Here is a 27735-nt window from a genome sequence, read left to right on the forward strand (position 1 = left end):
TCTCCTTTTACCTTTTCTCTGCTTTATCTCCAGTTTATCTCTTCTCCAAGCTTAATAAATCTGCCCCTCAATACTGATTGGCGAATCTTAAGGCCCCCATACACTACGCCGACTTGTCCAAAGGACAAGTCTGCCTAATGTCGGCCCGACTTCCCCGGCAGCTCCTGATATGATTTGGCACTTGATGTGCCATTTTTTACATGTGATAAATCGGATCGATTTATCACATGTAAATCCGGGGGAGCTGTGGGAGAGCAGGGTCTGGGGGGGATCTTGCATGCGGGGGACCAGAGACCGGAGAGCAGGGTCCGGTCCATGTGTGATGCAGGAGATGTGGCGGGGAGCGGGGTCCGGTCCAGCTGCAGGAGGTAGCGGCAGGCGGGGAGCACGGAGCGCACAGCGCATAACAGAGTCCGGGTAGCAGTGAGTGGGAGAATAGGAAACATCCTATTCAAAAGACTGGGCAAGTAGGGCGGTCGCTGATTGGCTGAGCTCTCGGCCAATCAGCGGCCACCCAGTCTTTTGAATAGGATGTTTTCTATACTCCCGCTTGCCGCTACCCGGACTCTGTTATGCGCCGTGCGCTCCGTGCTACCCGCCTGCCGCTACCTAGTCTCCAGTCCACCAGCTAGCTTAGTACCCCTCCTGCAGCTGGACCGGACCCCGCTCCCCGCCACCTGACTACCCCCTCTGCATCACACATGGACCGGACCCTGCTCTCCGGTCCTCACTCCCCCAGACCAGCTCAATGCCGGCTGCACATAAGATTTATCTTATGTGCAGACCGTCCGACATCCAGATCTCATCCGATGCGCACGGGACCGCGCATCGGATCAGATTGGATGTCATACCCTACGTGATTTGGGCAATTTCACCCGATTTATCAGCCCGATCCTCCAGAATCGGGTGAAATCGGGCCCAAATCGCGTAGTGTATGGGGGCCTTTAGGATGGGGGGGGGGGGGCAGGAGAGCCGGGCTGGTGACACAGGCAGCGTGCGTGGGTGGACGCCAGTGAACTGACGAGGGAGCTGGGCGCAGGAGGACCGGGGACAACTCTTCATCAGCCAATCACTGGCTTCCCATTCATTTGTATTGTTTTTTTTCCCTGGCTTGCAGCGCAGAGTGAGTGAGTCCCCGATCCTCCTGCCCAGCTCCCTCATCTGTTCACCGGCGTCCACCCCCGCGGGCTGCCTCTGTGTCCCCAGCCCGCCTCTCCAACGCCCCCCCCCCCCCCGCCCACTGCCTATTTGACAGCTTACTATGCCCGGCCCCTCGCCCGCTGATTCTGCCCGGCTCGCCCCCTGCAGCTCCCCGGGAGTTTCATATGATAAATCGCTTGGCGATTTATCATATGCAAAACTTGGCACAAGTGCCTCATCATGTGTGAAACCTCCTGGGGAGCTGCCGGGGAAATCAGGTCCGACTTGTCCCTAGGACAAGTCGGGCTAATGTATGGGGGCCTTAAGAGGTTTATCAACAGTGGCATTGCTACCGCGAAATGTAACACTCCATATCATGGAGATTTGGGATGACTGATCTCACCTATTTATTAAACCATGGGTACTTGTTTCCTAGAACGGCCACAATCGGGGGTAATCGTGTACCTTAACTTAGGGTACACGATTACCCCCGATGGACCCGATTTCCTTTGAAATCAGGTACATTTTGCCGGCAAAGGCAAAATCGGGTCCATCGCGTCGGTCGGGTGCATTAACATTGCACGCGATGCGACCGACGCGATGGACCCGATTTTGCCATAGTGTTCAATGTTAAAATATTTTTAACATTGTAATCGGGAAAAAAATGGGAAATGGGCCAATATGGGCCATTTCTCATTGTATATGCTACCCCCCCCCCCCCCCATTGTGAACGTCACCCCACGATTGACGCCAACCCGAAGCGTGGCGAGCGTAGCGAGCCCACGAGGGGCGGCGGTACGCGGCCTCCGACCTTTTTATACTCCTACTATCCACGTCGGCGTGGAGTTGAGAATATAAAGTGTGGCGAGCGCAGCGAGCCAACGAGCCCGAAGCGTGGCGAGCGCAGCGAACCCCGCAAGGGAACGCGTATACCTGTGAAGTTATACGCGTCCCCTCGCGGGGCGCGCTGCGCTCGCCACGCTTCGGGCTCAGTGGCTCGCTGCGCTCGCCACACTTTATATTCTCAACTCCACGCCGACGTGGATAGTAGGAGTATGAAAAGGTCGGAGGACTCGTACCGCCGCCCCTCGCGGGCTCGCCACGCTTCTGGTTGGCGTCAATCGTGGGGTGCCGTTGAGGGGGTTAAAATTGGGGCCTGGGGAGAATTTTACATTGAATCCAATGTAAAATAGGGTCCCAGGGACCCTATTCACATTTCAATCAATGTAAAAATCGGGACTATCGCGTCGGTCGCATCGCATGCGATTTGGTCGCATGCTATGCGACCGACCCGATCAACATCGGTGTGGCCGTTCTAGGAAACAAGTACCAAACCATGACTCCTCTTGGAACCCTGGAGCACACCCATCTCCACTACAGGAAGTTTGCTAACCTGCGAGCAGCAGGCAGCATCTGGGGGACTCGCAAGGCTGCGAATGTAGCAGCCTTGCGTGTCAACCAGAATAAGGGCCCTTGTGTGTAGGCCACTGTTTCTGCCCTGGATTTAACAGTAGTTCCACCCTTAAAAGTAAGTATGTGAATATTATAAGAAATATAAGAAAGCTGCTTGTGTTTTGTTTTATATCCACATGAGTCATAGACCCAACATCATTATGTCTATCTCTGGATCTCCATCACACTGAGATCATTCCCTTGGCTGACTCTCCACATAATAGAGTACATCAGCATTACTGGAAGTAAATACACTTAATTGCATTTATAATATAAACTAAAATCATGCTGACTGTCAGGGCAGTACCTAATGTGTTCTTCACGGACTGGAGTCTATTCTCAGTAGAGCAAAGTACTGCTCATCGGTTTCGTCTTCAATTAGTTTATCTTACCTACTATAGGAAAGCCACAAGAGAGCAGCGTCCTTTATCTGCTAAAAACTAAGTACCTCCTACTGTGACAGGCACACTAAAATTGGCTATGATTAATAATATGATAGCATACATTTAAATATGATACGTCCACAATATCACATCTATCTATCTATCTATCTATCAGAAGGTAGGCATAACCTGCACTCCAGTGACTTATTTGTATGATGCTGTGGTCTGAGAAGGGCACATCATATAGATTTGCAGCATTATATGGCAATGTAATTGGTTGCTTTGTGTTGGACTTCTGTGGCAAAACGTCCACCTGCCATTCACAATGATTCACCTTGTGATAGTTGGTAAACTTTCCCTGTGCACCTGCCTGGTGACGTGGAACATGTGACCTGCAGGATGGTCTGATGTCTGTGACAGTTATTTGCAGTCACCCACTAGACAGGTATTATTTAAATTCAGCTGAGGTTGAAAAGGGTCATGTGTTCTGCTCAGCAAACCTTTAACCCTGCACATCAGTTGGTATCCAGACTTTATGCTGTCTGTTAATTGGTTGATCACAATTGGCCAATATGCATTATGTTGATCTGGTCAATAGGTCAACATGCTAATAATCGACACAGCATATGGCTTACATGAGTTTTTAAGATTTTGTTTTATACTTTTCCATGTACATGGACTGGGAAAGGTAATTTGTCTGAAGTATGATGAGTGAAGTGAGCCATGCAATGGGATGCGATACACTAAAAATTGACACACCAAATACCTAAAATGCTCTTGCTGACCCCTTTAGTCTGTCTAACATTTTTATTTTGACTTTTTTCTTGTGTCCAACTTTTTGCCATATTGACCTTTTGTGGTCGACTTAGACACTGTCGACCCTAGCAACCAATCCCACCAGCCAGTTGTTGTCATCATCTTTTATATATTGGGTGCCACAGGTGATAAGAAACATAACGTGTGTGACTCCATTTTATAACTAAACAAAGTGAATAAAGGTGCCCATACACGCTGTGATAGCAGCGTGCGTTGCGATGCCTTATGGGCTGGATCGCAACGCATGCCTTTTTGCGTGCGATGCTATGCGCGGGCAGTACAAAAAGTATGTGCAACACATACTTTTTTTACTATGCGATGCCCACGGGAGCGTGCATGGCATTGCACGCTGCTATCACAGAATGTATGGGCACCTTAAGTAGAGGTTAGGCTTTAAGAATCAAGTAATGGTGTCAATCTATAAGAACCAGGACTAAGATCTGCAGTCTGAGATCAGCTAACAGCTCTCCTATTAATGTACTTTCATATTCCAGAACCCTCTTATGCTATCTATCACTTTATTGCAGCCAGCTCACCTCGCCATTGTCAGCTTTCTGGTGCCAGCATTCAAAAGAGAACTCATTCTGGATCTGGACCTAAACCAGTGAGTACAAAATTATGAGACAATTTTAATCTGATCATACATGACCTAACATTGGGCCTTATTCTGGTTAGGTCGGTGAAACGTACGTGCGGTCCGTTTCACTGTATGTTTCCCGTACGCTCGCGGTGAGCGAAAGTCCGCCCACAGAACAGCCGCATACGGACGGTCACAAACACCGACAATGGGGAGTGGCGTACACTTGAGCGTACGCCACCGTATACGGACGGGTCTCCTCTTAGACACCGTTAACTGGCGTACAACAGAGTGTACGCCACCGTATACAGACGGGTCTCGTCCGTTTTCACACCGACATCTTCCGTATATCGGAGCGTACGCCTCAGTGCACGGACGGGTCTCGTCTTTTTTCAATGAAAAACTATAATTAAGATATTTAATTAATTATTCTAACTGTTATTCAATAATTGTTTTCTATTAACTCAATTGTCTACCTTAATAAACACCCTAATAAAACAACATTTTAACCCTCATTACATGTATATTTATTATGTCCTAATGTTGCATTTTAATCACTATCTATGTGTCCCCACATTGGTTTTACTTTTAAATAAAGTTATGTTGGTGTTACAGGGAAAAAGTTGACACATGTCGACTTCTGTGAATTGAGTGTCCTGCTTTTTAAAGTATACAAAAACACTTTCTGAATGGGTGTAGATGGTTATAAAATAACTACCTTGACATATATAAGCAGGTCTTCGAATGAATCTTACCTAAAATTAAACCATCCTTTACATGTATAGAAGTGTAGAAAGATATGCTTCCAATGTGTTTGAGGGCTGTGTGTGGCTTGCAGGTACAGATGGAGTAGGTCTCATCCTTGCTGGCGGGTCGCCAGGACGTCCCCTCTGGCGACCCGCCAGCAGCCTCGCCAGCGAATATACTGAGACGCGCGCGTGTCTCACGCGCACGCGCGTCTCAGTCTCCGTTGCCAGCGCGACGGAAACCCTGTCTGTCTCCGCCTCAGGGAGACGGACAGGGTTAGGGGGGGGTGGTGCGGGCAGGCGGCGGGGACCCCAGGTTACCGCCGGCAAGCCGGCGGGGACCCGGGGGAACGGATGGAAGCGCCGACGGAAGGGGACGCGCGCGCCTCTCGTGCGCGCGCGTCCCCTTCTCGCCATCGCCATGGCGCTGGCGGGGGATGGCGGCTGGCGACGCCAGCGCCATCCCCTGCCAGGATGAGAGCTGCTCCATCTGTAGTGAAATCATGGTTTTCACTTAATAGGCTGCAGCATTGCTTATTACATTCAGGTGTAGTAATCAGCATTAATTAGCAGACCCAGGCGTCCGCTCTCATACGGTATCTCTAGGGGTGGTCTGGAGCTATCTTTGGCGTCCGCCTGTTTTTGGCCCAAAATGCACTGTGCATTCGGTGATCGAGCGGTTGTAGCACCGTACATTTTTGGTGCACACCCCCCATGTACGCCCATGTTTACGCCCAGTTTTCCTCATTATTCCGGCCGCTCCCATAAAAATGCCCCTATGCCGCCCACAATGACCGTACTCTTGCGGACAGGTTTTTTCGCACGGAGAGACCCGTCCGTGAGCAGTGTGATGTCGCTGATGGAAAAAAACCCGATCCGCCTGTATACGGTCCCACCATACCAAGCAGAATAAGGCCCATTGTTATGTACTAGGTGGCTTTTATTATTTATCCACTGAATGGAGAGGGGCAGAGTATGCACACATAATGATCATTAGAGATTTCCGCATAGGGATCAATCATGACATACAGTACTGTATATTATTGCTAGAAGGTGATATTTAGTGATGATCCCTTTTCTTCCTTCATACTTAACCAAAATCGATAAATGAGGTACCAATTTAAAGATTAAGTTCTCCGCTTCTGACAAATTATTCATTTAGAATTGCACATTGTAAATCAAAGTAAAAAAATTAGTTTTTGCTCATTCGCATGCAAAATTTTTGCACGGGTTACCTAGTCTGGATATATTCCCTTTCTAGGAATCAATGATCCATTCGTCCGAAAGAGAAGAAACTAAACATATGGATAGTAACCTTCCTTGTGTGCAATTCCCATATGCAGAAATTGAAAAATATGTGCCTGCTAATTAACATACACAATAACATATTAACAACAGAATATGCTGGTGCTATATAAATAACTTAATAATAATAATAATAATAATAAAATTATAATGTTTTAAAGGTAACTTTTTTTATTGTATTACAAATTAATTCAGTTTTCTTTCCTTCCTAGCCATCTTTTGTCATCTGAGTATGTGGAAATACAGTACAGCAGCCACAGCAATACCCGTGTGCTGGTGAGTATTTCCTTGTGACCACAATTTATGCTGTGTACTTTTGGTACGGCTTTCAAATCGTTGGGTTGTTTTCCCATAAGCCCATTTCTACAATTAGCAGGGACCTCTTGCAGAATGTAATGATATTTGAGGTCAGGAAGATTTGTAGAAATATGAGGTAGTCCTGATCTGGCCATTCATTTGTGATTCATGTGTCTGAGCTCATGTACATTCAGAAATGGCAAATTGTTGGTTCATCTGTGACCGCATTATCCAGTTTTTTGGGGGTATTGAGATTATTAATCGGCAATTTAATTGGGTATTATTGGGCAATTTAATTGCAGCACAAAACCGGGGATAAGTGAAGTAATGAATTAATATATTCACAGAAGCAACTGCAGAACATTTAATATTAGTTGAAAGTGGTTATGTTGATGGGTCTGCTAACATGACCACTGTAATTAAACATGGGGGGAATTCAATTAACCGCTGTAAATTACCACGGTTAATTAATCCTCAGAGACTTATTCGATAAGCAGTATCAGTAATTTTTTTTGCACTAGCTCAGATGCAGTTGACAATACATTTTTCTGACAACTGATTTTTGCAGCTGCAAACATGAAAACACAGAGATTTTTCCCAGAGCCTGTGTTTGCCACTCAAAAATTGGTCAGTTGTGTGAAAAATGATCACAATGGAATAGCCCTATAATCCCTTTTTTTGGTAATAAATTGCAGAAAAGTCAAGTTTTTTCACAAGAAAATGTTTCATGACGTGAGCAATTCAATTCCCTGTATAGTATCTTCTTTGATGTCTAGTGATGTCAGAGATTTGCTAACTGTAAGACAATCTTTCACAGATGTTTATACTTGGTTTTGCACCACTTGTATTATAATGCCTTAATTAGTGCCGTCTGTTTAGGAGAAAAGAATGTTAAAACTACTGACACATTGCAAATTGAATTCAATAAAGACATAAATACATTAGAATCTCTGTTAACTTCTTTATTCCAAATTACACCCAAAAGTAGACAATTATTTTTAAATAACATGGCTCTATAGACTTTCCAGGTACTGTATCACTACTAATGCTACCCCTTACCCCTGCAATTTTACCCAAAACTCTGATTCTGATCCCAATTGTTGGTATAACTCTGCTTAAGCAAGTTATTTTTAGTGGAAGATCTTAAACAGTCCTGATTTAATTCAGACCAGGATCTTTCAATTGGAAAACAAGTAATAAAACAGATTATTGTGCCTGGATAAAATGGGTCATGGTGACAGGTACGTGTTCAGCCTGCATCCTCTCTGCAGCCTCTAACATAGCACATCCGATTCTTTCATCCACGGCAGGATTAATAAATGAAGATGCAGCTAACCTCAGGCCATGTTCTGAGAGTGGTGAGGGGCCCAGATATTGTTTTATCATTATTTCTGCTCCACTTAAACAGTTGGGCCTATTATGTAGTAAAAGCAAAGGAAAAAGACACTCTGTGAATGCACGTGTAATGCAGGTTGGGAAAATAAAGTAATTTTTGGAATTTTATCAATTTATTAATTACCTATACAATTTAGTTATGCCATTCATCTTTATTGTGTATTTATTTCTGTAAGTATTTCCGTGATTTCCTCCTGAGCCAGCCAAAAAAAAAAGTATAGTTCTTGATCGTCCAAGGATACATTGAAACATTGGATGGATTTTGCAACCTGCTAGTAGTATTTTGAGAGTGCTTCCCTTTTTCTTGCTGCATTGGCCCCCAGTGCTGGTGTGGTTGCATATGAAACTGAAACATTCTGCTTATATAACTATTAAAATGTCAGATTTTATGGGTAAAACACCTTTTAATTTGAATAACATTGGTTATACAGTAAATTTTCTGGAAAACTGGGAAAATTATGACTAAAAACATTGTTCAACATTAAAGATAAACTACTAGACAGACATGCACAAGATAGAAAAAAATATCTACAAAATAATATTGAAGAACTTGGATGTACAAGTGATCACAGTTTGCGTAAAAGGTGAGGAAATGGAAGCCACTTTATACAACACACCCACTGCCTAGATAAGGGCATGCTTCAAAATTCAGTGTGAGAGCAGAAGACGTGAGCAAGGCCACAGAGAGGTCAACTATCACAGAGTTTAGTGGCCAAGACTGGAGGGAAAGTCCACCGGCCAGCCATCTTAATGGCTGTGCATACATCTGGCCTATATGGAAAGGTGGCTAAAAATAAGCCATTACTGAAGAAAAACCACATCAAAGCACACCTGGAGTTTGCCAGAAAACACCAGAGTGATCCAACTAAAATATGGGTTAATGTTTTGTGGTTAGATTCTTTGTGAGGAGAAAATTTAAATTTAACACTGCCCATTTATCAGCAACCATTCAGTATTCAAAGACTTGTTAAAATGCAAATTACCACGGTGGGTAGAACTGCTTCACCTAGTAATTTGCCTAGCAGTGAGAATGGGGGGGGGGGGTGTCCGGCGCAGCAGTTCCCGGCATTTAAAAGCCGGGTTGTTCTCACTGGCAGTGAGAAAATGGTATTACAGATGTTTTTTAAATATTTTTTTTTTTTCAGTAAATGTGTTCTAGCGCTAGAAGCCCAACATCAATAAAGATCAATTTTAATCGATCTGAAATTAATTTAGGGACAAAAAACAAAAAATGACTTAATTAGACCTTTAGCAGATATACCCCAGATCTCACTCCAGTGGGGAATCTGCTGCACTATTTGAAAATTGCAATCCATGCACATCACCTGTTTTACCCCAATAGACTTTAGCCTGTTATTGCAGCAAAAGCTGTTTCAACCAAATACTAGATGATAGAGCTTAAATTTTCAGTCTTTATTAAAAGTAAAGACCCATAGACACTGGACGATATTGGTCACCATATCGCTCAGAAAGGGCTTTCTGGGCAATATTGTGGACAATATAGCCCCGTGTGTACACTCCCTATCGCTAACGATGCGCACTCCTGCCCGTCGTTAACTACCCCCTTCCTCATCCAAGCATGTCTGGATGAGGGAGGTCATCGTTAACGACAGCCATGCTGCAACAGTCGTTTCTTCCCCCGCCTCCCTCCTGCCATCGCTCACCTCCTAGCAGGCATCGGCAAGTGTGTATGCACTTACCGATGCCGGGTCATTCACCAATATTGGCAGGGGGACATCGTTAAATGTGTATGGACCTTAACAATAAACATCTCATTGCAAATTATGATCCTGAAAATGCACTTTAACAGCACACTAGTACTCGTTCGAACAATTTATATGTCCTTTGTAGTAAAGACAAATGTGCTGATTTTGTAGGGGTTTGAATACTATTGATTGCTAACCATTGTGTGGTTATTATGAGATGTTAAACCTTTTCCCTGACCACTTATTTTTAGGAGATAAATACGCCCTTAAAATTAATACGATGGAACAGTGTTTCTCAAGTTGTGCCATGGCATGATTTACAGATGTCCTTAGTATCAGCGTTTTTATTTTCAGATGGGCTTACTGCACTGATAATGCATGGGGTATACATTCCTCACATTGAGCCTTATTCTAGTTCACTCTTAGAGGCAAATTCCTTCTCAAATGGACAAAACCATGTGCACTTCAGGTGGGGCAGATATAACATGTGCAGAGAGAGTTAGATTTGGGTGGGGTTTTTCTTCAAAGTGAGATCTATATTGCAGTGTAAAAATAAAGCAGTCAGTATTTTCCCTGCACAGAAACATAACTCACCAAATCTTATTATATCTGCACATGTTACATCTGCCCCCCTGCAGTGCACATGGTTTTGTCCATTTGAGAAGGAATTTGCCTCTAAGAGTGAATTAGAATAAGGCCCATTATGTGTGTGGGTAATGGGACTTGGCTTTATCCTACTCTTGGGAGCATTCCTACAGTGTATGCCAGGGGGTGATCCAAGGTATGCCAAATTTCAATTAACACCCTTGTGTTTCCTAGAAATATGTCTGTTTCATACTTGGACTAAAATAATCCAGGCATTGACTTTCTGCATTTTAAGTTTTTTTTTACCCTGTCTTTTCTCTACCTGCCAAGCTACAGCTGCTGACAGCATTAGGGGAAGAAGAGAGGCTGTTTCCTAGAGTCAGACAGCCATTGCAAATTGTAAGGGGGCAGGGGGCATACCTCCCAACATTTGACATGTGGACAGCGGGTCTCCCAAAAAGGGGATGTGTATAGCTGGAGGATCCTCCAATCAGCATGCTGATAGAAATTCACTGTCTGACTGCAGGCAGGGAGACAGGAATAGAATGCTGTCTGGCTGCTCTGATTGTATGTAATTCACAATCAGAGCAGCCAGGCAGCATTATCTTCCTGCCTCTCATGAAGCTCTGCCGAGCCTAACCCTGCTTTAACCACAGGATGAGCTGCCTCCAGCAGTGCACCGCTGGCGGGATGCTCAGGAGTGCTTGGCCGTTTGTGTGTTCCATACACATGAATACCTGAGCTCCCGAACCCCCCCCCCCCCCCCATGCGGCCCCGAACTTTACCAAGCAGCCGCAAACAGCAGCTGCATGCAGCAGCAGCCCCAGTAGAGTAGGAGCTGCTGCAGAACCCTGGTAAGTTTTTCCTGCCTCAGGAAAACCCACCACACAAGGGATTAAGGCCCCTATAAACAGCTGCCTAGTGTGCCTATACATTAAGATGGCCCTGCACCAACTTGATACAAAAGGAGTCACAAATAGTCAAATAATAGTGTTACTCGATATGCAAGTTACTGCCCTTGTTACCATGACACCTGTGGTAAGCCGCTAACATGAAAATACCACCTAAAGCTGCATTTTACACTCTTTACAGATGATTTAAATATGGCAACAATTTAATAAAGAGTGAGATGGACTCCTATACCTTGCTCATGTTCCAAATATATATCGTAATCTTCTGAACGCATTCCGAATACCAACCAGTGTTGTAGCAGATAGATATTAGATTACAGTTATAGTTGGTAAATTAGAAGTGGGCCTCCCTGCATACACCTACACTTCATCTGTCCTATGATAAATCACAATAACCTACATCCGCACTTATTTTCGTATAAGCTATGTCAGTAGTTCCCAGGTTGGGTGGTGCAGCACCCTGGGTTGCCCCTAAGCACTAAGGGGCCCAGGGTGCACCTGTCACCCTCTTCCTGTTAAACACTGTTCTCCTTCTACCTGTCACAGTTATGTCTTTCACTTTCACACCCTGCCAGTGGTGTAACTACTGTAAAGCAGCCCCAGCTGCCGCTAGGAGGAGCAAGCGGCAGCATGTTCTGTGTGGGCGCCGGCACTTACTCGATGCACTGATATGCTACTGCCTGCCGCTGCCCACTGGCTGAGCACCAGAGGCAAGTCAGCCGCATGACAGAGACAACTATTCCCCCCACTGATTCAATTGACTGTACACAGAGCCGGCTACTGTGTTAAGGATGGCCGGGCGGATGGGTGTGCTGGAGCGGCCTGGGATGCGTCAGAGCCAGGGGAAGCAGCAGTGTCTGCTGGTCTGCCTCTCTCCTGCTTCAGCTTCTCCATTATGCATGTGACATCATCACGTCACACACTGGGGAAACACGCAGGAGAGGACCCCTGGCAGGGGGGGGGGAGAAAAAAATTATAGTTATGCCACTGCACCCTGCCTCTCCCTGTCACCCACTGCCTTGTTGCATATTGTGAATTTGGGTTGGGGTGGAGGAGGGGAGCCCAAATTATATTTTTGCAACTGGGCTCACCACTCACAAGTTCCACTACTGCCTTTGGGGTACTTGCGGAGTGCCCTGAGTTGGTGGTCCGGGACCAATTCAGCATGTTTATGTCGTATGTAGTGGGTAAAAAAAAAACAGTGCTTCTGGCTTCCAATCATAAAATATGTGGATAAACAAAAGAAAATCCTGTCCGTCAGCGCAAAACTGACCCTACGCATGGCATAAAAATGCAATTTACTTCATTTAAGGTTTTGTTTTGTGGAATTTCTCAATAAGACAATTTTGGCCTATGTGGGCCATGAAAAAATTCAGATGCTCTGGGGTGCCGTGATTCCTCTGAGCTATGTTATTATATAATCAGGTGTAGCAATTTATTGACAGTTACCAGTTACAATACAAGAACATAGTAGAGTTGTTTTTCCCTAAATATTTGTGTATATTGTATTTGTTATGGCTAAGTTGTTGCCTTTATTTCTTTTACAGTGTATAGTATCTCTATTTTTCAGAGTCCTGGTGCAGCTGTTGATCATTGTTACTACAATGGTCAAGTGCGTGGGTTTGAGGAATCATGGGTAGCAATATCTACTTGCCATGGACTAAGGTGAGTGTCTTTGCAGTAAGTCTGTAGTTCTTTTTTTTTTTCTCTAATTATTTCCTGAAATGTGACTTGTGGCTCCAGAACCATTTGGTGACAGCAGGTGGTGTGTGGGGGTGTTAGAACAGCGCAGGATGTTACTCTCAGTTCACGCTGTACTCTGTGCTGGAATCACTGCTGTTGACGCTGACTGCTGAAAAACAAGTTAGATCTGAGAACATCAACACTTCATACTCTCTGTATTATAAACAACCACAATTTTACCCCCGTAGAAAAGGTTTATTAACCCACAATTTAGTGATTATGAAAATGTTATTTTCTTCAACAAAATTGATTTATTCAGAAATTCTTACCATTGATCGATAGACTCTGCAATGCAGGGGCGCATGGAGATGCCCCAGAGGCTCTGCAGTAGTACTGCTGAGGGGACAAAAGAAGAAATTATGTGGCAGTTATATTGCCAGTTGTGGATAATAATCAGTCACTCCCCTCACCCCCACCCCGTTGTTTTCAGCCTCGACCCCCTCCCTGCCTCTCCAACTTCTTTCCCCCCACTTTTTTTGGGGCAGCCCTCCTAGTGTCTCTCCAGACAGATACCCTCCAATTCCAGCTTAACTCCCTTATGTCTCTCCAGCCCCAAAGTGTCTCTACAGCTCCAGCCAGTCTTATTCTGTCTCTCCAGCATCAGACAGTAACCGGAAAAAAAACAAAAAAGATTTTTGCTGTATGAACTGTGTTCATCTCTGAATCAGACCCAAGAACCACAGTAGTGCACTCCATATCTGCCTCAGTACCTTAATTTCTGCACTTTCTAATAGGTTTTTGCCAGATTTTCTGGGATGCATTAGCTGCTATGACCTATGTGCTACCTACTGTAGAAGTAACCAGGAACCCCACCCGGCAGGGGCGTTGCACAAGCATGAGCAGTATGGCTCTGGGGCCCAGATAGAGAATTGAATAGAGCTCTGATGCGGGATGGTGGAGATAGCCTATCTTCAGATATGTGAGGCACTACCATCAGAATCTGACCAAAAAGTGTCATCCCACATCCCAATTTGGGCAAAAAAGAATGTTGTGTGTAACATAAATATATCCAGTGATTTTCTTTTCTTTAATTTTGTATCCTTACAGTGGGGCATTTTCAGATGGATCATACACATATACAATATACCCCCAGGAGCAAGCAACTAAGGTAAAATCTGCCCACACATCTATCTTGCATATTTTTTCCTTATCTGTTGGATGTTCTATTTAACTATTTATCTTTGCAGGAATCTTACCCTTGGCCACATGTGATCCAGCGAACCAGGATATGCATAGAACCAGGTATGCAAGCAAATGGTATTGTAGTGTTCTAAATTCCACCAAGATGTCACATCATTTGTTATATTAGAAGAAAATTGTAAATTGATAAAACATTACCAACTGTGCTACACAGGGAATTATGGGAAACTAACCATTAATATATTACATTTGTGTATTGTAGAAAAATAAACATGAAAAACATGTGAACACATTATGACCATACATGCCTGCAGTTGTTTCTGTGTTAATGTGGCTGTCATTTAGCTAAAAATGTATTTATTTCTAAGTGGGAGGACGTGAATGCTATATAGCACAATGTATGCTATTAAAAAAAAAACATTTTCTGTTTATTGGTGAGAATTTCACCTTGTGCAAAGCCCAAATGTCCCTAGGGCACCGTAGTTGTTATTGTACTGCTCCCGCTTCACGGTAGTAAAAAAAAAAAGAAATTTGCAGAACCAACGCATTAATACATCCACAATGTTTTCAAGAGGAGAGAAGCTGTTGCCTGGCTTAAAGCTAAGTACACACTACTAATTATTGGGCTGATTTGCCAATATTAGGGCTAATTTAATTTGTAGCGTGTATGAAGTCGTACAAAATTGCACACAAACATGACCGTTCAATTAACCTGTTGGGAGGACAGAAAACTGTGTCCACAATGTCCCGATATCGACCAGTATGTGTATGTAATGGATAATCAGACCATTGTCCAGGTGTAAAAAGAAATCAGGTAGTGTGTGCAGCTGCAAGGGATATAGAACCATAGTCTAGTTCATGCTCACCGTTGTGAATTCACAACGGTGAGTGATGTTTCCAAACTGTGCATGCGCCGGATGTGAGAGGGCACAGTGAACAGAGGGTTCACCGGGTGGGGGTGTGGGGCGGTGCCGGGTAGTCGCGCTCATGGAAACGCCCAGCATTTCATGGGTGTAACTATGAAAACGATGGGCATTCCCATGGTGGTGATGCAGGTGCCGGGGGCAGGCATCTGACATCACCGGATGTCAGCTGCCCTCCATGTTCCCCTCCAGAATACATGCAAAGCAAAAACATCGGAGAGTGTCTTAGATTTGCGTGTAGCTTGCTCATCATTCAATGGTCGGCGACCATCAATTGATGTGGGTTTGGCCACATAGGCTGCGAATGGATGTTTATGCAAAACATCCATTCGCAACCATGTGGGCAAATTCGCCCTGCGAAGGGGGGCGGCAGCCTGTGCGAGTGGCGGGCTGGTTTAAACAGACACTCTGTCAACTGAACTTTTAACTAGAATAACCTCCATAAACCTCCATAGAACATGGCCCATGTTTGCAAGTCTAGCACTGACACCAACAGATCTCTCCTATTTTAAATAATAAAATGAATCTCATTTTTTGTTGTGGATGCAATAACATCACCATTTATTCAGTATAATACATTTGTTATGAAGTGTCCTTTTACATACCTGATTTGATGTGTATGCATTGCAGCAAAGATGTTGCAACATAGCAGGAAGCGGGTGTTCGCACACTTCCCCTATTCCATTGAAGTGAAGTGAATGGAAGCCGCCGTGCACATGCACCCACCTACCCATTCACTTAATTGTATTATATACCATGCAGCAGATAATGTCAGACACTTTTTGTTTTACACTTAATACACATTTAAATGTAATTATTTTTATTTGGTAAAATTATAAAATGCCACCCAACATCAGCCATGGTGGCACAGTGCAGTGGGTACTCAGGATGGGAGCAAGGCCATGTGTTATGGGTGGACAATTTGTAGTCTTAAATGTTAAGGTGGGACAGAATCCTAAAAACAAGGCTGTCCTGTCAAAAATCGGACAGTTAGGAGCAAAGTAATTATGTGGGTATTTATACACTTTTCAGACATCACCCAAAATCTACGTCTGGGTCATGTCGACTGTACTGCAGGGGGCGCTAGGAGGGATCCAATTTGCTTCTACAGTATAATCTCCAGAATGTATTGCATCAAGTTTGGTGCACGTGATAAAGGTGACAGATCAAACAGAGTTGCTGAGATGCACTTCATAAATATACATAATAGAGTACACATAGCATCATACAAATGCAGTTGTGGTACCTAACTCCACAGTAAGAGTATGTAACTTGCATCACTGTAGCTGCTGCTGTTTTACAGTTGATTGTTTGCAGGGAGTTGTAGTTCTGCAACAGCTGGTATGTTAGTGCTGGGCCACACATAGCAGCCAAGCGGGTCCTGTTCAGTGGGACCTAATTGGCCGCAAGGAAGCTGTGCTGGGTCACACACAGCGGTGTGGCCGGATCCTGCAGAACAGGGATCCGGTCACTGCCAACTGGATTTCTAGGGTTACACAGTACTGTGTGAACACATACTGTACATTGTACTGTATGTGTTTTTCCCAAAATTCAGCCAGCCCACCATTTGATACTACTGCAGCATGTTGTGGTAGGACCTGGAGGCTAATGTGTGGGTGGCCGCATAGGAGATTGTGTGCAGACTCCTTGCGGCCAAGCGGCTCCTGCTGAACGTGACCAGTAGTGTGCGCTGTGATGGCGATGGCCGTCAACAGCTTGTGGTTCAGTATTCAACTGACCCCCCTGCGTGCGTCGTTTCCACCTTGCTGGGTTTCTATAGTGAGGTGGAAACGGCGTGTGTGGTCGCCAAAACAGCGATGCTTGCGGCTAAATGCTGCGGGCTCCCTGCTTTAGCCGCTAGCCTCCCCGTTTTAGAGAATCCTCGCTGTCCTCTGACAGCGAGGATTCCACCAGAACGTTAAATAGGGGGAGCAGCCGGCATGGGGGTGGCTTGTTTTCCTTGCTGTTTAACCACCTTGCCGGCCACATTGAATACAGGGGGATGCAGTTTAAATCCCGGCGGTCGGGATCCCGGCGTTCAAAATCCTGACGCCGGAATCCCGGCGTTCAAAATCCTGACGCCGGAATCCCGAACGCCGAAATCCCGTCACTTTCTCCCTCCGTGGGTGTCCACGACACCCTCAGAGGGAGAATAAATTAGTGTGCCGAGTGTAGCAAGGCACCGGGCCCGCTGCGTGGCGAGTGCAGCGAGCCCGCAAGGGGGGGCGATCCATGTCCCCCCCTTGTCGGGATTTCGGCGTTCGGGATACCGGCGTCGGGATTTTGAACGCCGGGATCCCGACCGCCGGCTTTTCATGCCGAATCCGAATACGGACCTCTGTGTGGACCCAGCCTTATTGTCTTATATTGTCTTATAGCATACAGACTATATGGTATGCCTAACAGCATGATACACATACAGCCAATCAAAATATTTATTCATTTTCAATTCTTCTCAGACTGTGTGCACATCAGAGAAATTCCCCGAAGCTCAAAAACACGCAGGAAAAGACAGGTTAGTAGATCACAGATTACATTTCTTATTGTGTCACTTTGATTATATGAAAAAGGATGAAATATCTGTTGTAAATTGGTTTGAATTTCACACCTACTCAAAAGCTTTAGATGATGTATTGCTACCAATAATGGACACTACGGGGGAAATTTACTAAAGGAAATTTGTAAAAAAAAAATAGGTGTATTTGTATCCAGAAATACACTTATTTTTGACATTTACTATCCTGAAAATACGGCAATTTTCGGGATAGTAAATGTCAAAAATAAGTATTTCTGGATACAAATACACCTATTTTTACAAATTTCCTTTATTAAATTTCCCCTTACGGGTGAAATGTAATAGGATTAGAGAATCAATAAGTGAGAGATTTTGTAAGAAATCTCCAGTTTTTTTTAAAGCGGCAATCATTTACACTGCAAAACAAGTTTGATTTTAAAGTGTAAATGATTGCTGCTTTAAAAAACTGGAGATTTCTTACCAAATCTATCACTTTCTGATTCTCTCATCCTATTACATTTCACCCTACATATTTAAAGTATATGGTGAACCAAACATTACACACACGTGTTTGCTGAACATCTCTTACCAAAGCCATGAACATTAAAACGGAATCAGTCTCCCCTCTGCTACTATCATTGACTTCACGCTTCTATGAAAGCTTTACACTAGCGTTTGAAGCATGGATGCAGGAATTCACACCTATGAGTTCATGGCTCTGTGTATTCCAATCAATTTCTTCCACACCAAATCTGGCAAAACATTTTTTTGATGGACTTCTCTTTGTGTGTGGAGGCATTGTTCTGCTCCACTGGGGGTTCTCATCCTCACTTAGCTCACTAAGGGCCCCAGTCCAAAGCATGAGCCCCAGACCATTATTTCTTCCTCTTACAACACACTTTACAGTCAGCAGTACGCATTAGTGCAGGAAGCGTTCTCCTGTCAGACACCCATCACAGAATCAGCCGTCAGATTGCTAGATAGTGAAACATGATTTGTCACAGTCCAGTGGTGGTGTGCTATATACCACTCCAGCTAATGTTGGGTATCGTAAAGCCTAAAGGTGGGATGTTGTAACATCCGCGCCAATTATCGCCGGCTACCGCATTCTTAATAACGGCATATGCTGTAACATATGCCGTTATTAACGCAAGGGACAGCTCTTGCGATAAGAGCTGTCCCTTGCGATGCGGTGCCGGCACTGGACTTCCGGTTCTGGGACCCGGGAGTCCATCTGCACATGCGCAGACCCCGGCGCCGGCCACAGGGCACGCTGGGAGGGATCCGTGACGGATCCCTCAAACGGCGCTGCGGTAAGAAGCCCATAGGCTTCTGCAGGGAATCGCCAGCTTTTGCTGGCGATTCCCTCCGCAGCGCTGGCACTGCGGAGGCACAATATAGCATATAGAAATGCGGTAAAACCCCCGAAAACTGGGTTTTTACCGCATATCTGCTTTACAGAATCTCCCCCTAAGTGAGGCCTTCTTAAGGTAGAAGGGAAATTTTATAGAATGCTACCTCACAGCTGGTTGCTATGGGAAATTTCTACACTTGTGCATTCTTTATACTGTTTAATACATCTGTCCTCTAAGAGTGGTGCACACTCTAGAGAGGAAATGTAATATAAAGTAGAGAGAGAGAGATAAAGGGGTCTGTTTACAAAGCCGTGGATGGAGAAAGTACTAAACAAGCAGCGCCAGCTCCTATTTCTCAAATACAGCCTGTGACATATGGGCCCTACATATGCAGAGATGTGTGCCAGAGATACATAACGGGAGATTCAGCACAAGAGATTTCACTCTTGTGACTCATTTCAGACAATGAGCCACATACAGAGAGATTTGTGTCAGAGATTCATAATGGGAGATTCAGCACGGGAGATTTCAAATCTGTCACAGAAAGTGAAGTAAAACACTGCACTTCATCACAAAAATGTTATTATTACTGAACACATCTAGCACATAACTAATGTCTTCTTTAATAAGTATTCTTTCACCTCCCCTAATATGCTACCCCCCCAAAAAAAAATATTAAATCACGGTGGCTAGTGGTTCCCCCTGAACCGAATGCAAACCCATATGCAAACTATTAAACGTTGGTGGTACAGTGGGAGCTGACAAAAAAAATACTTACCAAGTCCGGGGTCCAGCGTCTCATCCTCTGTCACACAGACAATAATTTTGTAAAAAAAAATGGCATGGGGTCCCCCCCACCCAGGCATGACCAGCCCCGGGCTTTTTGAGTGGTCCTGGTTCCCAAAATCCAGAGGACAAAGTGCGTGGGGTCCCCCGGATTTTGGGGACCAGCACCAGGCTCTTGAGCTGGCCCTGGTTTCCAAAATACGGGGGACAAAATGAATAGGGGTCCCCCATATTTTGGAGACCAGCACCAGGCTCAACTAGTAGGGGGTGTAATGCCATAGCCAGGGGACACGCTTGATGGTGTCCCGTGGCCAAAGCATTACCCACCCTAACTAGTCAGCCCAGGCCAGGAGTTTTTGGGGAGGTGGGGACCCCCCAAATAAGGGGGTCCCCCCTATCCAGGGCACCCCAGGCCTGGGCTGCAGCCCGGGGCTATCCCCTGCACCCCTGGGCGGTGGGTGCAGGGTTGATAGCTTATTTAACAGTAATATTGTCTTTTACAGTAGGACTACAGGTCCCAGCAAGCCTGCCCCACATGCTGGCACTTGGGAGAACCACAGGTACCAGCATGTGGGGCATTAAAGGCCCGCCAGTACCTATAGCCCCCCTGTAAAGGAAATATTAAAATAAAACAACAAACACTGGTTTTAAATGTTTTATTTAATAAAAACACAAACACAGAGTTTTTAGTATTTTATTAAACTGCATCTGGTCTTCACCTGGGGGCAGCGGCCCCCTAAGCTCTTTTGCATGGCCGCCGCCTCCCAGGGCTTCTGCCTCTTCATCTGTGTTCTTCACCTGGGGGCGGCGGCCTTTTAAGCTCTTTTGCATTGGCCGCGCCTCCCAGGACTTCAGGAGCTCTTCTCTCCTCCGCCGTCGGACTGACTGCCCCGACCCTGTCTCGAGCTGGCTAATATAGCCAGCTCTAGGGGGCGGGGCAATGACGCGGCGAGCCGTGATTGGCTGGCCGCGGCCATTTTGAAATTTGAATTTTTTTTTTTTTTTACATCTCCGACCTGATGCCGCCGCGCTGCCGCCGAGGTGAGGTGGGGGTGGCGATGGCGATGGGTGCTCCTGCTGGTGGGGGAGGGAGGTCAGGGGTGGCGGCGGTGGCGGGTTCTGCGGTGCGGCGAGTCTGCGGCGTCCGCAGTCGCTCGGTCCTGCTCATCTGCCCGCAGCCACACATGCGGGAGATGAGCAGGAGCTTTCTGAGCGACTGCTCTGAATTGTACAGCCCGTCCGTTCTGAATCTTGGACAGATTCAGAACGGCGGGTGCGCGCATGTAAATCGCTGTGTGGGCTATATACACAGCGATTTACATGCATCTTCAGGCATTTTCTGAGCGATTTGTTAGAATCGCTCAGAAAATGCCTGAATATCGTGCTGTATGTGGGGGCCTATAGAAGTAAGGATCTGATTTAGCTGGTGTCTTCATCCAGAGTTTAGGTTGCATCTAAACATTGTTTTAGCAGGATGTAATCGAACAGGATCCTGTTTAGCAGGATGCAGCTTCTTGTGTCTACACCTTGGGCCTTATTCTAGTTCACTCTTTCTGACAAAATCCTTTTTAGATGGACAAAACCATGTTCACTGCAGGGGGGCAGATGGTAAATGTGCAGAGAGAATTAGATTAGAGTGAGTTAATTTGTTTCTGTGCAGGGAAAATACTGACTGCTTTATTTTTACACTGCAATATAGATCTCACTTTGAAGTAAAACCCCACCCAAATCTAACTCTCTCTGAACAAGTAACCGCCGAAATCCCGAAACTTTCTTCCTCCGTGAGTGCCCACGACACCCATAGAGGGAGAATAAATTAGCGCGCCGAGCGTAGTGAGGCACTGGGCCCGCTGCATGGCGAGCGCAGCGAGCCCCCAAGGGGGGTTGCTCCACGCCCCCCCCTTGTCGGGATTTCGGCGGTCGGGATTCCAGCGTCGCGATTTTGTATGCCGGGATTCCATACCGAATCCGTAGGCGCAGCCATAGACTTACATGTGCAGTCTCCTTCCTGACAAACAAGTCCCTTTTAAAAGGGACCTTTCAAAACGCAATGTGTAGACGCAGGCATAGTAAATAGACCGTAGTAACGTTATGCAGTCATTAGGTCGACATTCAAAAGGACAACATGGTCAAAAGGTCGACATTCATAGTGTCAACATGGTCAAAATGTTGACATGGAAAAGGACTACATGAAAAAAGGTCGACATGCGTTTTTATTTTATTTTTGTGCAAACGTGTCGACAGGTGGTAGTTCATACCCTACCATCCACTACGGCGTGTTGGGTAAATATAATAGTGTGTAGCGTGCCGAGCCATGCGAGGGGACGTGGTACACTTAGACATGTCCATACTGACTTATGTCAATAGAGACACCAAAAAAAAACCTCATATCGACCTTTTCCATGTCAACCTTTTCAGTGTTGACTTTTTGAATGTCAACCTTTTAACTATGTCGACCTTGTGACTGTTGAACTTTTGACCCTGTTGACCAATAGTGGTCGACCTTTTGACTGTAGACCTAGACATTGTAGATCTGATATACTGTAACCAAAGCAACTGCCATGTTAAAAGTTGTATTTGAAAAATGGCAGTTAAGAGCTGATTAGTTGGCACTTTGGGCGAGATGCTCCAAACAAAAAATGCAGTAAAAACCCAGTTTTCAGGGGTTTTACCGCATTTTCATACGCAGCAAACCTCCAACGCTGGGGCTTCACTGTGGGGGGTTACACCAGTTCTAGATGGTGTAACCCCATAGAAGCCTATGGGCTTCCCTTCGTGTACCGTTGCCCCGCGCGCCCCCCGCCGATCCGCGCCGCATCCCCCTCACCTGTGTCCAGGCAGCCACCTGCTGTGCTGTCCTGACCAGTGACCGCCTCCTCCCTGCACAGATTCCGGGTGCAGGGAGGAGGAAACAGAGCCCTCACAGCTGGGTAAGGGTGCAGGGAGGGGGGGGGGGGGGGGGGCCCGCTGCACATCGCCGGCCATCGCCTTTGAGTTAATAATCGCATATGTTACTGCATATGCGATTATTAACAATGCGAATGCCGGCGATGTGCGGCGGGGGTTATTAGAGAATCCCGCCCAGAATATGTCCAGCATTCGAAATAGTTAATAATCGCATATGCACTAACATGCGATAATTAAGGCAAGGGACAGCTCTTGCGATAAGAGCTGTCCTTTGCGTTGTGGCCGGCGATGTGCAGCAGGTTTTTTATGGCATTTTGTGTTTGCAGCATCTCACCCTTTAGCTTTCTCCCTGTACGTATCTGTACAAGGCTTGTACAGTACATGTGCTACCTAGTTCTGACCTAGTTCTGATCAGGGAAAATACTGTTGGATTTATCTAGGTGATTCCACTGCACAAATCAGGACATTTTACAAAAGAATGTATAGAGATCAGGTCATCCTAAATGTCACATGAGGATATCCCAATTGAATAATTTATGCTTAAGGAATATGGATCTGCAGGTGTTCTTTGTAGGTGACATGACGTTCCTGTGTGAATTTATAGTGTACACTTTGCCTCCAGATGGGGCACTTCCATGTAAATTCCATGTATAATTCGAATGGGTCTTTTTTTTTCTGGTATAAAGTAGTTTCAGTGGGGAATATATTATGTTTGGCGTGATTTTCAATGCAAATGTTCCAGTAAAAAAAACAATAGAAAGCACCAGACACCATAACCCGGGATTCACAAAATACAGGCAAATATAGCATAACACTGTAAAAAAAAAATGGTTATGATTCACTATATATTTTTGAACCTCTGCACCCCCCTTCTTTTCTGAGTGTGCAGAGCATCCATCCCAAACCTTAAGAGAAGTCCTGAATATAAGTTATAAGCCTAGATCATATGTTTTTTTGTTAATATCTTTAAATGAAATGAATACCTAGACTGGTGATGGCTTCTTCCTCTGCGTGAACATCAGAACATTTGTGTTTCTAATCTATGAAACTGGTAGATAAAATTGACTCTGATGTGTGTTGATATCAAACTGGATGGGAAAGCTGCAGAATGATACAATCATCTTTTTCTGCTGTTGTAATGTCATTGTGTTCTGTCCTGAAGAGATTGGTTACAAGCATTACTGAGATCCTGCATGATAGAGATGTATAAGAGGGAGGAACATGAAATGCTGTAGGATGTTGCCACATTGTAAAGAGAATATATACTCCCAATGGATTTAGAGAAAAGTAGAGTAGGGAACAGAATAAGATAAGACCTCAGCATCTCTGACATGGGAACATACATACATACATACATACATACATACATACATACATACATAATACTGTCAGTGAGGTTCTATGATTATTAATTTTTTTTCTTTATACTGTATAATACTGTTTAGTTGATAATAAGATCATATACAAGCATTGTTATTCATATTTCTGCCCTTGTGGAGAGTTTGAGAGCCTTGGCCTTACTATCAATCACTTGGTGTATGTCAGCTGAATCTCCGTCTCTCAAGCAGTGTAGTAGTTATGCAGGATATCAGCAGATAAGTTAGTGCAGGAACTATTTGCAAATCAGCCTATTGTTAGTTTTGGGGAGAAGAATTATATTAATTCCCCTTCAGGTAATGAAGAACCACTGAAATGCAAACTCCACTTTTGTGAATATTTTTACAGGTGACATTTGCAAAATACACCCCATAATACCCTCCATATTTACCCCTGTCCTCTATATGACACCTTTCTACATACACTCTCCAAAAGAGTCCATGCAGCACCTATTTGTCATCATCAATTTGCAGTATTGGATCCCAGTGGGTACTGAGTAGTTCATAGAGATTGCTTCCAAGATACTGCGGCCTTTCCTCAATCAGTATAGGTTGACACATATTACCTCGACCACTAAAAGGCAACATGGCTTAGGTTGACACGTGAAATAGGTCGAAAGGGTTGTAAGGTCATCACAAGCATTAGGGCAAGGGCGACATGAGTTTTTCACATTTTTTGTTATGAGCCGACATGTGCCGACAGGCAGTATTTAATGCCCTACCATCCACAGGGCATGGAGGGAGATTAGAATAGTGTGCAGAGCGTAGCAAGGCACTGTGCCCGAAGCATGGTGAGCACAAAGTGCAATGCGAGGTGATGCGGTACATTTTGACGATATCAATGTCGACACTGTCAACATTTGGGACAAAAATAGTGAAAAATTCATGTTGACATTTTGACTGTCGACCTAATGCTTGTGTCGACCTTAGCCTTGTCGACCTATTTCCTTGGTCGATCTAATGACCCATACCCCCTTAACCCCATCTACTAATTGCAGGAGCTTAGGACTGGTCTATTTCACACATTTAAACTGTAAAAAAAAGCTTTTTCATTTTAAATGGGTCAGACTTATACATCTAGTCCGGCCCATTCATCCCAGGATTGTTTTAAACAATCATTAGTGTCTGAGGGGTAGATTTATTAAGCTCGGTGAAGTGATAAAGTGTGTGGTTTTTATCACCGGCCAATCAGCTCCTACCTGTCATTTTTCAAACAAAGCCTGTAACTTCAGAGATAGGAGCTGATTGGCCGGTGATAAAAAACAGACACTTTATCACTTCACCGAGCTTACTAAATCTGCCCCTCAGAGAGCAATGAAGCAAGATCTAATGTGTTTCTATGTGTCTTGTTCTTCTAGGTCCGTCGAATTGTGCACTCTGCTTTGTCTGAAACCAAATACATTGAGCTCATGGTGGTCAATGATTGGAGAATGGTAAGTTTCACTGTTTACTTAAAGAACATAAAACAATATATGAATAATAAGAAATAAATAGATCCTAAATGTGCAGATTTATATATAAGGCAGACAATTCCCCATCAGAAATGCCAATGAGCGGGCATCTATTATTATTGATTTGCCTATTAGATGTGAGAGGGGTGTGTCCAAAATGATTTCTAAATTGCAGTGTAAAAATAAAGCAGACCAGTATTTGTGGACTGCATGCAAAAGCAACAGCATTTACCCTGCATAGAAAAAAATCTGAATGTGTTTGCTCCCTTTGTACTGTAGCATCATTTGTCCAGATACACTGGTATACTACTTGCCACTTTCCAACTCAGAATCAAGCCCGGTGTTGTTATATTTAATATGCAGTTCATGTAGAAACGCAGTTTAGCATTATATTATAGAGGGGGAATTTATCAATATTTTTTGTTATAAACTATTGTGGAAATTGATGTTTTCCCACTTTCCTATTATTATCATTCATTTAAAGGGATTTTGGAGGAGATTTGACAAAAATGTCCTCCATGCCCTTAAATTAGCATCAGATTAGATAGAATCCTGATTGTTTTTCCCATACCAGTAATGTGAAATGCGGTCAGGTCAGATTTACCATTGCCAAATTGTGAAATCATATTGGAGGAAGCTTAACTAAATAAGCGCAATCTCTAAAGATGGTGTTGGCTGAAGTTTCATTCCAATTAGCAGTTTGGGGAGGGACCTTTTCAGATCCCGATCCCATTTTTCGGTATATTGTGCCTGGCATAGAGATCTTTGCAGAACTCTTCCTGTTCTCCCCCGCCATGACTGCACAGCCAGTGCAATGTGCTGTGCCTGATAGGTCTGTTCTGAATCAATCCCTCATCGGGACGGCTATAGCGTGGTTGCTATTTTAATATTAACATGTTTACTATGCAGCTTTGTTGCTGCCTGTGCCTCATGCTTAAAATAAAGTTACTAAAAACAATATATATACAAATGAAGATATACTGTATGTACATTTCTATAGTATGTCTGAATCCCTGATGCTGCTTGTAATAGCTCTCATGACTGCTGCTCATGCAAGCAGAAGTCCTGAGAGGGTAATTGCCTTGCATCTGAATATTGATACATGCTTGTGATATGAAAGCATATTGTATTGCAAAGAATGGCTATTATTTTCATATAACAACTGCATTTATCTGTGAATTGTTATAAATGGGCCCACGGTTCATATACACCAAGCTTGTAGATACAGGATGTAGTACCTTCATTTGGCCAGTCAACAGTACAAATAAGTTGTAACTTTGTGAGACTTCCATAGTAGATAATATACTATCAATGGTTTTAACAATTGGTGATCCATGCAGTGCCAGATTAAGCCTTCGGGGGGCCCGGGGTACTTTAGCCAGGGGGGCCCCCTTGCACTTGTCATTACTGGCCGCACACTGCATGGGAGAATATTACACTGTCAAAACACAGAGTAAAGGCAGTATAAACTTGGTCAATGGTTAACTGTATATGTATATATATATATATATATATATATATATATATATATATATATATATATATATATATATATATGTATATATGTATATATATATATATATATATATATATATATATATATGTATATATATATATATATATATATATATATGTATATATATGTATATATATGTATATATATATATATATATGTATATATATATATATATATATATATATATATGTATATATATATATATATATATATATGTGTATACATACATACATACATACATACATATACACACACACATACATACACATAAATACATACCATATGAAAAGCTTGTGTTTGTCCCTCTGCACCTTACTCTGTAGGAGACCTCACAGTCCTAGTGCTCCCTTTGATTAAAAACCCTCCCATGACTAAGCTGCTGCTGCTGTTCTCCATGGGCATGTAATGAGCTCCACCAATTAGAGCTCAGCACAAACCTCTCAGCCTCTGCCCTCTGGTTTAAAGTGTCATGGGACTTAGTCAACTCCCAGTAATGCACTGCACACTTGTGCAGTCAGTGTGCCTTGACTCCCGATGCTCAGCACCATTAATCATTGTCACATTGGCAGATAGGTGAAGCTGCAGCCCTACCCCACTCCCATGCACAAAACCTATAGCTAAATTTTTTTTTTTTTAAATACATGCCAACCACAGGGGGGCCCTAGCTAGTGGGGGGCCCAGGGGCACTGACCCCTTGTGCCTCCATTATA

The 27735-nt window shown here is 44.2% G+C and overlaps 1 protein-coding gene across 2 annotated transcripts in view; it reads left to right on the plus strand.

The window, feature by feature from the left end:
- ADAM11 (ADAM metallopeptidase domain 11) overlaps positions 1-27735 on the plus strand; it is a 75636-nt gene that overhangs the window by 10655 nt on the left and 37246 nt on the right. Inside the window, exons 3-9 of one of the 2 annotated variants that reach the window (XM_083147442.1) lie at positions 4319-4395; positions 6632-6695; positions 12884-12978; positions 14104-14164; positions 14244-14298; positions 17579-17634; positions 25417-25491. In XM_083147442.1, coding sequence (XP_083003568.1) covers positions 4319-4395; positions 6632-6695; positions 12884-12978; positions 14104-14164; positions 14244-14298; positions 17579-17634; positions 25417-25491 — 483 coding nt within the window. The remainder of the gene's footprint in view (positions 1-4318; positions 4396-6631; positions 6696-12883; positions 12979-14103; positions 14165-14243; positions 14299-17578; positions 17635-25416; positions 25492-27735) is intronic. The other variant, XM_083147443.1, reaches the window with a different exon arrangement.

This window comes from Crinia signifera, chromosome 6, assembly GCF_055691185.1.
Source record: "Crinia signifera chromosome 6, ASM5569118v1, whole genome shotgun sequence".
Lineage (NCBI taxonomy): Eukaryota > Metazoa > Chordata > Amphibia > Anura > Myobatrachidae > Crinia > Crinia signifera.